Below are 13,217 nucleotides of genomic sequence, written 5' to 3' on the forward strand. Positions count from 1 at the left end.
ATATAGAAATAATCACTGTATTTGTTTAACTGAAGTATAGTTGACACACATTACGTTAGTTTCAGGGGTACAAGACTGTGATTCAACAAGTCTGTATGTTATGCTGTGCTCACCACAAGTGTAGCTGCCATCTGTCATACAACACTATTACAGTGCCACTGACTGCATTCCCTATCCTGTACCTTTCATCTCCATGACTTATTCACTCCATAATAGGAAGCCTGTACTTCCCACTCCCCTTCACCTATTCTGCCCATTCCCCCAGGCAACCATCAGTTTGTTCTCTGTATTTGAGTCTGTTTCTGCTTTTTTAATCACTATATTTTAAATAATTTTATGTAATACAAAGGGAAAAAAGCAAGGTGCTGGATAATGTATATATTTTGATACTCTTTGTGAAGATATGGGGATAAAATACATTTATATCTGCTAGTGATATACATCAATTCTGGAAGGATACACTAGAAACTGATAACAGTAATTCCTTATGTGTGTGGAGAGGGGATATGAACTGGACATTTGGAAAACAGTTCTTGGACATCTTTTACTATGTATATAAATATGAACCATGTGAATGGATTAATTAAAAAGCATCCTAATCTTGCAAGCTAATTATATAATTAACACATGCTTTATTAATAAAACAACTACTACAAAATTCTCTATATCTTACCTGCAAACCAGCCACATAAGAATCTTCGCAGTTTACATAATGTCCTAACATGGCATGTTGTGCCCGTAATTCATTATCCCTTATCCTCTCATGTAGGTGGGTAATTTGTTGCTTCTGCCTGCAAAACATAAATTGAGGTGACATTATAAAGAATATGCTTTTCTAAGGGACTGTTAAAAGCAGAATTTTAAGTATTCTAAAAATCTGATGTAAGAGTTAAAAGTATTATCAACCTTAACATTCATAACAGGGAATTTTTAAAAACCACAGTACAATGAGTTATGTGGACCACAGAAAAAGTTTATAGTGTAGAATACTTCTGACATTTTATAAAATATAATCGTTAGTAGAATACTCTTCTTAGATAGTAACAAAGTCATGTTTTGTTTGCTTTCTTCTTGTTACCTAATATAATAAATGTTATGTCCTCAGTTTGGAATGCCTTTACCTTAACATCCATTATTTTCATTCATACAAATTCTGCTTAACACTTAAATACCCACTGACATTTCTGAGAATCTCACTGTCAGGGATGAAAGGTATTTTCATAAATATAATCTAGCCCAAATGCTATTATTCTATGCCTGCATCTTCTCAACAACATCCTAGAGGTTACACCGTCTACACATAACCATCACCAATGATGGAGAACTCACTTGGTGACAGATTTAGATCTTTGGATAGCTCAGACATTTCACTTTAACATAACTTCATGTTGGAAACAGACACCATGAAGTTCAAATCTTTCCTCAGCAGCTCAGTGCTTACTTTAATCCAGTTATTGAACTTCTGTGTTTATGTATCCTTTATATAGTTGACACTTGAACAATGTGGGGGTTACAGGTACTGACCCCTGACCCCCTGCCCTGCCACACAGTTGAAAATCTGCCTATATTTGACTCCCCAAATTTAACTACTAATAACCTACTGCTGACTGGAAGCCTTACCAATAATGTAAACAGTTGATTAACATTTTTGTACACTTTATGTATTATATACTGTATTCTTACAATAAAGCTAGAGAAAATGTTATTAAGAAAATCATAAGGAACAGAAAATACATTTATAGTTCCGCATTTTTTGGAAAAAATCCCCATATAAGTGGACCCATGTAGTTCAAACCTGTGTTGTTCAGGGTCAACTGTATATGAAAACTGCTACGTACCATGCATCAGGTTAAGAGCTTTATATGTATTATTGCTAATCTTCAAAATTTTAATAACAAGTCTCATAATAAGGTTATGAGGAAGAAAGAGCTTTTAAGAAAAAGTATGTGGGTAAACAAATAGCTTGGTATTTTCCAAAATTACTTACAAAGTAACTTTTGGAGCACGTTAGGTTATATGTTTCAGACTGTATCAGAGAGCTTACTCTACTCAGAGCCATTTAATTTTTTAGATACACTATCCTTTAAGAAAATTCACATAGAAAACATCAAATAGTTAATAAATTAGGAGAGATTAGTCATGACATTTTTCAAATTAAAAGCTTTACAAAGAAAACTAAACTACTTCTTCTGGCCAAGATGTAGTAACAGAAACCAGTTGTGCCCTTCTGGCTGACACAATTACAAAACAGAACAAAATATAGGAAGCAATGACTCCCAAAACACTGGACATCAGTTAATTAGGACCAGAGCCTTCTGGGAGATGGGCAAAAAAAGAGATGAGCTCTATGACTGCCAGGCCCTACTGCTTTAGGACCCACCCAACACAGGTCAAGAGCCCTGTCCAAGCTGAAGAGACAAAGCTGGGATACTGGAAAAACCATTACATCAAAAACTAATGATGTAATGTATGTTGATTAGCATAACATAATAAAATTAAAAAAAACAAAAAACAAAAAACAAGACAACTAGAGTTCACAGTGCAAAGTCACCCTGACGATTCAGCTGAGTACTAATGAATAAACACAGGAGGAAACTACTTAAAGTGCATATGTGCGGGGTGGTGGTCAACCAAAAAGATTAGAAGGAACAGCGCCTGAGGCTTACTTACATGGGGCCTAGAATTGTGCCTGTTTTCAAATGCCATAGTGGAAAACTTCCTAATTCACAGGGCATCATTTAGCAGTAATTTTCAACAAAGGGCAATTGTGACTGCAGAACAAAGTTCAGGAATACAAAAATATGTGACATCCAAAAAAAGGTAAAATTCATAATGTCTAGTACTTGATCAAAAATTACCAGGCATGCAAAAAAGCAGGAAAATCTAACATAAGAAGAAAAAACCAGTCAACTGAAAGTGAACCAGAACTGGCACAGACAATAGAATCAATAAACAAAGACTCTAAATTGGTTATTATAACTGTTTTCATATGTTCAAAAAACTAGATCGATTATGTTAAGTAAAGACATGGAAAACATAAATATTATCCTGAACGGGATTAAAAGCAGTTTAGAATTTGCAGGAGATTAGTGAATTCGAAGACATAGCAATAAAAACTATCCAAAAAGAAAGAGAGAAAAAAAGGCAAATGAAAAAAACTCAAGCACATCAGTGAGCTGTGGGATTTCTTTGAGACTGAACATACATGTAATTAGAATCCCTAAAGTGGGGAGGGAGGGATAAATATTTTGTAGAAAACTGGCCAATATGTTTCCAAACTTGATGAGAACTATATACCCACAGATCTAAGAAGACCAGAGTACCCCAAAGACAAGTAACATGAAGAAAACTAAACCAAGGAACATCTTAATCAAATGGCTTAACATCGGTGATAAAGAGAAAATCCTAAAAGTAGTCAGAGAACAAAAGATAAACTCATTCAGAGAGAAAAAGGTAAACAAAATAGCAGATGTGTCATCTGAAATAATGCAAACAAGACAGTACTTTAAAGTATTACATTAAAGTATTAAAATTTAAAAGCTATCAATCTAGCGAATTTTTTTACCCAAGGTAAATTTAAAGCAAAATAATAACTATCAACCTAGATCCTTCACCTAATGAAAATATCAAGGACAGAGGTGAAACAGGCTTTTTTGAAAACTTGAAAGCTGAAAGAATCTATCACAGCACACTTCAACTACAAAAAATGATAAAGGAACACCTCCAGGCAAAAGGAAAATACCAAATGAAAACCTGGATCTACACAAAAGAAAGAAGAGCACCAAAAATGATAACTACATGGACAAATACGTTACTGTTCTTATTATTTAAATCTCTTTAAAAGATAATAGACTGTGTAAAGCAAACAAACACACCAACAAAGCCACAATGTACTGTGGGGTTTATATAGTCTTTGTAGAAGTAAAATGTATGACAAAATAGCTCACAGATTGGGAGAGGAAAACTGGAAGTATATTTTCATAAGATTATTATTATTTTTTTTTTTCTGGAATGTATTCTTGACTTGCTCCACATTTCGTAAGATTCTTATGTTGTACATGAAGCAGTACAGTAATACAGTACTGCCTAAGGGTAGACTACTGCACTTTAAAGATGTGTATTATAAACTCTACAGTAACCACTATAATAACTCAATAAAGAGTTATAGTTAATTAAGCCAACAAAGGACATAAAGGGAATTATTCAAAAAAGTACTCAACTAACTCAAGAGAAAAAAAGGGGGAACAAAACAGATGGGACAATTAGAAAACAAACAGCAAGATGGGAGATTTAAACTTGAACATATCAATAATCACAAAATGTAAATGGTCTAAATAACTCCAATTAAAAAGCAGACACTGTCAGAATGGATAAAAAGAAAGATTCAACTATATGCTACCTACAAAAACAAAACAAAACAAAAACCACTTTAAATATAATGACACAGTTCTGCAAACCTTACTCCTAAAACCAGTTAGATCTAGAAGACTTATAATTGCTGATTATTTTCTTTTTTTAAGTGAAGTATAGTTGACATATTAGTTTCAGGTGTGTAACAATGACTGCATATAACATACTGATGTGTATATGTTGTGAAATGATCTCCTTAATAAGCCTAGTTAATATCATCTTATTACATTTCTTGAACATTATTGGTTTATGCAAGTTTTCCATTTCTTTTTGAGTCAATTTTGCTATTCCTTTAAAATTATTCATTTTCTTTTATGTGTTCAGATTTATTGATATGTTTCTAACAATAATTTAAAACCTCTCTCTATATCACTTTTTATTCCTAAAATTTTGAGTCTTTCTCTTTTTCCCTGATTAGTAGAACTAGAGATTTATCCATTTGATTAATTTCTGCCCTTAGTTTTATTATTTCCTTTGTTCTCTTTTATGTTTACTATTCTTTTACTGGCCTTCTTAGGTTAAACATTTAAATCACTGTCTTTCCTCCTTTCCTTCCTTCCTCTTCCCTACTTTTCTTAATAAAAGAAGAAAAAGACATGAGAAATGGTGATAGAGTCGAACGTATTATATTTGCAGTTCTAGTAGAAACAGAAAGAAATACAATATTAGAAGAGATAAAGACCAAGAATTTTCCAAAACTGATGAAAAACATCAAACTGCAATCAAGAAGTACTTCAATCCCCAAGAATACCAAATATGATGAAAATCACACCTAGGCCCATTATAGTAAAACTGCTGAGAACAAATGGAAAAAATGACCAAATCCAAAAAATAATAGAGTGCATTCAATCTGGCAGCAATAAGACTTGTGGATGACTTCTTAAGAGAAACCAGAGACAATGGAATAATATCTTCAGAGTGCTGAAAGAAAATAGCTACCAATCAGAAAGTATGTATCAACCAAAAATATCTTTTACAAACAAAGGTGATATTCACAGTAGACAAGAGATGGAAACAACCTAAATGTCCATCTACCAATGAATGGATAAAGAAAAATATCATATATACATACAATGGACTATTACTCAGTTTAAAAAAACAGAAGAAAATTCTGTCATAGGCTACAACATGGATGAACATTTAAGACATTACACTAGGTGCAATAAGCAGTCATAAAGGGACAAACATTGCATGATTCCACTTTTATGAGGATTTAATGGGGTTTAGGACATGCCACCCCCAAATATGGCACCTTGGCATACTGAGTGTTTTAAGCCACAGGAGTTTAAGAAAATGGCAAAAGCAGAAAGGTCACTGTGACCTCCTCCTCACCCTTGCCCTTCTTCCATAAACAGATCACAAAAATCTCAAGCGGAGGGTGCCTCCCTAAACCCTCTGGTTTAGGGAAAGGTGCATCCCTATCTCTGAAGACTATAGGACACAAAGAAGAATCCTACCAAGCAAACCTTGCTAAATTTCCCCCAGTTTACTATACAATTACCTCATACTCCTTAACCTAGCATATTCCTCCATGACTGTCCATTCTTCAACAAGCCTACTTGGGGTTTTTACTTCCCCAAAGGCTCCTGAGTCACATAAAAAACTTGTATTAAATAAATCTGTATGCTTTTCTATTGTTAATCTGTCTTTGTCAGTTTAATTTCCAGATCCAGCAAAGACTTGTAGATAAGTGCATAAGGATCCTTTTAATATACCTTGGGAGTATTTTCAAGTTAATATACTTAGCTTTGGTTGGCAGGCCCACCTGCCTTGTCTTTAATACAATCATCCTCTTTCCATCAAAAAAAAATCATCCTCTTTCCCTCAAGGGCCGAGGCCGAGGAAAACATTTTCCTCTCCTACAATACCAAAAAAAAAAGTGGTCAAACTTATAGAAGCAGAAAGTAGAATGATGGTTTCCATGGGCTGGAGTAAGGGGGAAATCAGTTGTTACTGAATGGGTGAGAATTTCAGTCATGCAAATTGAAAAAGTTCTAGAGATCTAACATAAAAAAAATATGCATAAAGCTAAAACTGTACTGCATATTTAAAGATGTGTTAAGAGGATAGGTTTCATGTTATGTGATTGTTTTCATCAAAGTTAAAAAAAGAAAGAAGAAAGAAAGAAAGAAAGAAAGAAAGAAAGAAAGAAAGAAAGAAAGAAAGAAAGAAAGGAAGGAAGGAAGGAAGGAAGAAAGAAAGAAAGAAAGAAAGAAAGAAAGGAAGAAAGAAAGAAAAGAAAGCTGAGAGTTGGAGAAGCTTCTGGGTACCCACCGAGTCCCAGCCCTTCCTTTTGCCCAGGAATTGACTGAAACAGATGGTGAGGTCCTGACCAGATTGGGTACTGTCACTACAACATAACAAGAAAGGAATTGAGTAGAATACTTAACAAATATGGCCTTTATTAATCAGAAAATAGGTTTAAAAAATTAAGTCAAAACTGAAAAATCAAGATGCTGCTACAAAACCTATGTTACTAAAGGAAATACTGGACCTAGACAGACTGCAGTGATCCTGTCCCTGATCCAGTGAACAAATAAGAGTATGTACAAATTCAGTCTCTAGATGAAAAAAATACAAAAAAGCAAAAGCATGTATCTTTTGAGATAGGTTTAGAGCAGGCTACTTTTGAGAAGGTTCCTTTCTCAAAGTTTGGTTTCTGAAAAGTTTCCATTGTGAGTTTTAATATCATTATGGCTTTTAAAGCCATTATGGATCCTACCACCAAATGAATTATGCTCAATAGCCATGTTAAATAATTTATCAGAAATGGTTATCAGAGACATCCCCCATGCATTACCAAAAAAAAAGTGAGAGGGGGGCTGAAATAAAGGCACAGGTGGTCAAAGGTCTAGGGTGGGAAGACAAAGACCAGTGAGATTTTAATTTTTTTAATTTTCCATGTATTTCCTTTTTCCCAAACTGTTTCAAAAGAGGGCACACAAAAGGAAAAACTTACAACTATGTGGAAATTTATCCCCTATTCCACTAATTCACATTTTCAAACTACTTCTAGTACTATAAACAAGGGATAAAACACAGTTTTGAAGAACCTATCTCCTCACCCATAGCTTCCAAAATCAACTTTCACCCATTTTGGGACAATACAAAATATGGCCCTGGGCTTTAATTTTGAAATGTAGTTCTAAATATACTTTGTCAGTATTTTTTAATTTGATGGAAAGAGGATGATTGTATTAAAGACAAGGCAGGTGGGCCTGCCAACCAAAGCTAAGTATATTAACTTGAAAATACTCCCAAGGTATATTAAAAGGATCCTTATGCACTTATCTACAAGTCTTAAGATTCTGTAAATAATGAAGAATCGATAATAAAGAATAATAAAGAAACAGCCATTGTTCTTGGTTCCTGGGAAGGAGACTCTAAATCCTTGGGAGTGTTTGTTATTCACAAGCCCTCTGGAAGACACATGCATTTACGCTAATGTGGGACTCATGGGCCCTAGATAACAGCTTTAGGATGGGGACTGTTCACCAAAAAACCAACCACATAACTAGAGGGTTGTGACTTTGAGCCAGTCCAACTTCCAGGGAAAGAAGGAGGCTGGAGACTGAGTTCAATCATGTGGCCAATGATCTGATCAATCAATCATGCCTACACAATGAAACTCCGATAAAAATTCTGGGAACTAGCCAGATTTGTAGCCAGTCGGTTAGACGTGTGGGTGGCCTGGGGATGCTACCTTCAAACTGGCATCTGAAGTTACGTAGTCTTGCTGGGGACTATGTGCCCTTAAATCTGTGGAGTCTGATGCTAACTTAGGGTATTTAGTGTTAAAACTGAATTGCAGTACAGTAGATGGGACTGAAACAGAATATACAAGATTCTTGGAACAACACAGGTTTGAACTGCATAGATCTACTTACATGCAGATTTTCCCAATAAATACAGTACAATACGATTAAATGTATTTTTCTTCCTTATGATTTTCTTAATAACATTTTCTTTTCTCTAGTTTGCTGTAAGAGTACAATATATAATACATACAACACACAATGCATGCATTGATTGACTATGTTATCAGCAAGGCTTCAGGTCAACAGTAGACTATTAGTACTTAAGTTTTGGGAAGTCAGTAGTTATACATGGATTTTCAACTGTGCAGGGGGTCAGGATCCCTAACCTCCACGTTGTTCAATGATCAACTGTGGATTTAGAAATTAATTCTAAAATACTATATGCCTAGGTATAAACAACCAAAAAAAAAACTTAAATAGAAATGAACTATTAAAACTGTACTTAAAGGCTCAAATCAGCTGATAAAATAATCAAATCTCACTTCAACACCTGTGATGGAAAATAACTACTCTTGCATTATGGGGTCCCTCTCAAAGTAAAAGACATGTACTATAAATTGCGATGAACAAAATCTCACATGTTAATTGATCAAATCTGTAAGGCTGGAGTTTCAATAATTTTTAGTAACTATGGTATGCACATCTTGGCTTTGCTTTGAGAAATCTGATCATAAATCTTAGCTTAAAAAGCAGAGGAATTAGAAGGACATTATGAATTCAATAAAAAAAGTATCCACACTATACCAAAGAATGCATTACTAATTTTAAAAGCTTACTAGTACAATTACAGTATGATTTTATTTTCAAACGCAATTAAATAAGAAACATATATACTGCAAATTGCAATAACAAAATGAGAATTCCTCTCTATGCTGCCAGTGTCATTTACTAATAGCGTTAATTTACTATGTCATTGCAGAAGGTATAAGGGTTTCCTCTCTGGATCAGTCTCAAGTGCACTGACTTACCCCTAAATTTTATCTGATCAATCCAGTAGCAAAAGCTAAGCAATTACAAAAAGGCAAACCATTAGAAGAACTACTAGTACCAGTAACAGCACAGGTTAACCAGCAACCTTAACATTTTTTCCATTAAAAATGAAGCTATTTCTCGAGTGAACGGTGGTGAGTACCTATTATGAGTAATGAAATGTATAAGAAACAGTCTCTTCTGTGAGGGGGCTCAGAGTCTACTGAGGAAAGACAAACACAGAAACATAACTATTATTTTACAAATCACGTATCTGTGGCTACTATTTGCTAATGGTGCCTATGCATCGGGCCCTATTAGGGCTTTTACATACATTCACTGATTTAATCCCCACTCTCTAAAACTTAGGTATAAGAAGGGCACTGCATAGATGAATGAGACTGGATAAAGAACTGCAAAACCGAGAAACTTGAATTATTTTGGATTATTTCCTTAGTACCCTTCTGCAGTATAAAAAATTAGGAAATATCAATTTTTAATAGATTATGTTGGTAATTATATGCATTTCTCACTAGCACTGACTATTTATGTCCCCCCACCAAATTTATATATTAAATCCTAATGCCCAATGTGATGATATACGGCGGCTGGGGGCCTGTGGGAGGTGATTAGGTCAGGAGAGTAGAGCCCTCATGAATAGGATTAGTGCCTTTATAAAAGAGGCCCCAAGGAATTCCCTTGCTCCTTTTTACCATGTGAGGTTACAGCAAGAAAACAGCCATCTATGAAATAGGAAGAAGGCCCTCACCAGACAATAAATCTGCTGGTGCCTTGATCTTGGAATTCTCAGTCTCCAGAACTGGGAGAAATAAATTTCTGTTGTTTATAAGCCAACCAGCCTATGGTATTTTATTATAGCAGCCCAAATGAACTAAGATACCTATTAACTTATACCAAATGGAATGGTAATTATAATGGTGTTCAAAAAACAATAAAAGCCACTTAATTCTAATTGTTTGAGAGAGAGTGCATCCATATTAATAAAATTTTGAATTTCAGTCTGTTTAAAAAAGTATTAATTTCAAGTATGTACAGTGAATCAAATTCTAAGTGTACAAAATATATATCCATTGGGGTCTATATCCATACATAAAACTCACTTGTACTAGAAGTATCTAATATTTTTAAATAGCTTTTTCATAAAATCAATCAAAAGTATCTTCTAGAATCTTCATTCATTTATCAAGTATACAAGTGATGCCAGAGAAGCAGAGCCTCAAGAGGGAGGGCCTTAGGCCACTGCCAACAGGGTTCTTGATTTTGTGTGAGAAAGAATTCAAGGGCAAGCCATTTAGGGAAAGGGGCACAGATTTATTAAGTACAGAAATAAGAAAGCTTCTACTTCACGAAATAGTGGTCTCTCCTCCCAGGTGAGCAAGAAGACCTCCCCACCCTTTGTCTCTAATGAAACATTTTCTTTTCTTTTTCTTTTTTTAAGATTTTATTTATTTATTTGACAGAGAGAGACAGTATAAGCAGGGGGGAACAGCAGAGGGAGAGGGAGAAGCAGGCTCCCCACTGAGCAGGGAGTCCAATGCAGGTCTGGATCCCAGGACCCTGGGATCATGAACTGAGCCAAAGGCAGACGCTTAACTGACTGAGCCACCCAGGCACCCCTAACAAAGGATTTTATAAATTTTTTTTTTTTTTTTTAATTAGCTAACCACACAGGAAGGAGCTTACTCTTTAACTTTGGGCCTATCATTCATATTGGGCAATTAGTTTCTCCACTGTCTTAGAGTTTTGGAATTACCCACATGGAGCAATTTTAAGAATGTCCAGCATATGTGACTTTTACTGCTGGACAGAGTGGGGTCTTGTGGTTTCCCATGAGTCGGATCTTGTGACTCTTTTCTTGGTTTCCTGATTTTTAGGTTAAGGGTCAGCCTAAAATCAAAATGGCTTTACTCTGGTCAACTTATCTCTCAAGTTCTTCTTTCCTCCTGCCTCCTGCCTCAAGTGTTAAGCATATACTATGTGCCAGGCTCTGTTCAAGATATTGGGAACATAGCAGAGAACAAAAAGTTCAGATGTCTGTGCTCTAGTTTATACTCCAGTAGTTCCTGCTTAATACTGGTAAATATTTAAGCAAAATCTTTTGAAATTTTGACTATTAAATACATTTAAATGTTTGAATTAGAATTTAATTTTAAGGCTAAAATGTCTACTACTTTATCCCATATAAGCACATGAAAATAAGCAGTAACTGGCATTAAGAAAACAATGCCTCCTCAAATGATTTCCCCATTACCATGATAGACAAGTTTAACCACCCCTAAAATATACATAAATTATGTAGAACCAATATATATCAAGGATAATATAATTAAGTAATATTAACATTAATTGCTCAAAATAATCAGGAGACTGTCTATTAAGTATAAAAAAATTTTTTCAGAACTTTGGTACTCAAAAATACAAAATTTTTTGGCCTGTCTTCCAAAATTTCTAAAATGTTTATCTGTAGGTCATTTAATTTTAAACATTCATGATTTTCATAGTTTTTGTCTTCAGATCTAACTCACATACATTAGTTAAAATATTAGCACTTTAAAGTACCTTCCCAATTTGATAGTTTCCAAGTGTAAAACACAAAGATACAGCTTGTAGTTTTGATAATTCATTAGCATTGCAGCTAACTTTCTACATGTATAAAGACAGAAAGGAGATTCCAAATGAGTTACTCTAATGTAAACAGGAAGGTGGTAGAAAACAGAAAGATGGACCAACAGACCAACCCTCAGTTCTCATAGAGGATCTTAGAGGGGGTGGGATGAGGGAGGGACAGACATGAGACATCAATGTATTTGTAAGATTCTATTTCTTAAACTCTAAGTAGTGGATACAAAGGTATTTGTTTTCACAATCTACGTTTCTGTATGCCTGAAATATATAGTAATTTAAAAAAACAGACTCACCGATCAATTACAATTTCTTTCTGTCTCAGCAGTCCTTCTTTTATTTTCAGCACTGATTCCCACTTATTGAAATCCTGATAGCCAGAAGGTGAATAACTTTGACGAGACGATCCAGTCAAAACCTGCACAAATATATTTATACTATTAGTATACTGAAAGTGTCTAAAGGGAATATTTCAATGATATCTAATATTTTCCTAATGATTTTCATTAAAAAAGGGAGAACTCTCCCTTTGATTTTTTTTTTTTTAAGACTGTCTGAAATCACACTTGTGAATACAAAGTAACTTGAAGAATTTCAAGGAAGTTCTGAAGTAAAAGTACAAGTCTAATGAACTGGTGACAATAGAATATTTAATCTGGCTTATTATAACACTATAAATAAGATCTTATTATCTTGTGGAAACTTTCTGGAAATGAGAGATTAATCACTCACTGCCTAAGGAAGAACTACAATAAGAAAATGTTCCATGGTTAGACTAGACAAACATTATAGGAAAGGTTTCCACAAGGAAATAAAAATAGTACCTGTAGTATGCAGATTTCAAATTGTCATCCAACACATCACATTTATTTACATTAAACTTTCATACGCAAAAATATTTTCACAAAATAGTAAACATATTTATAGAAAATATGACTTAAACAGGCATAATCTGGGTGGGTGATTACTGGCCTCCAGTGTAAATTACATACCTAACTTAGAAAAAAATCTGCTTAGAATTTAAGAGAAATTTCAAATATTTAAAACAAATCAACACTGATAAAAACCAATATGGCAGATATCCCCAAATTCCTATGACTGAAACCAAAAAAGAAAACCTTAATTGACTAATAATCATAGATTGAATTGTGTCTCCTCAAAAAGATATGTTGAAGTCCTAAGTCCCAAGTACCTCAAGATGTAACCTTCTTTGGGAACAGGGCCTTTACAGATATAGTCAAGTTAATATGAAGTCATTGGGGTGGGCCCTAATCCAATATGACTGGTCTCCTATGTAAAGGGGAAATCTGACTACAAATACACGCAGAAGACGACTATGTAAAGAGATACAGAAAGAACACCATCTGAAGATGAAAG

The 13,217-nt window shown here is 34.4% G+C and overlaps 1 protein-coding gene across 4 annotated transcripts in view; it reads right to left on the reverse strand.

The window, feature by feature from the left end:
- Positions 1–13,217, reverse strand: part of CEP85L (centrosomal protein 85 like) — a 171,231-nt gene that overhangs the window by 61,093 nt on the left and 96,921 nt on the right. For all 4 annotated transcript variants that reach the window (XM_045865391.3, XM_064598046.1, XM_064598047.1 and 1 more), the window contains 2 exons: positions 12,137–12,258; positions 674–791 (listed from right to left, as the gene is read on the reverse strand). In XM_045865391.3, the coding sequence (XP_045721347.1) occupies positions 674–791; positions 12,137–12,258 (240 nt within the window). The remainder of the gene's footprint in view (positions 1–673; positions 792–12,136; positions 12,259–13,217) is intronic.

Source organism: Mirounga angustirostris, unplaced genomic scaffold (assembly GCF_029215605.1).
Source record: "Mirounga angustirostris isolate CCGP_5_RB_7025 unplaced genomic scaffold, mMirAng1.0.hap1 SCAF_8, whole genome shotgun sequence".
Lineage (NCBI taxonomy): Eukaryota > Metazoa > Chordata > Mammalia > Carnivora > Phocidae > Mirounga > Mirounga angustirostris.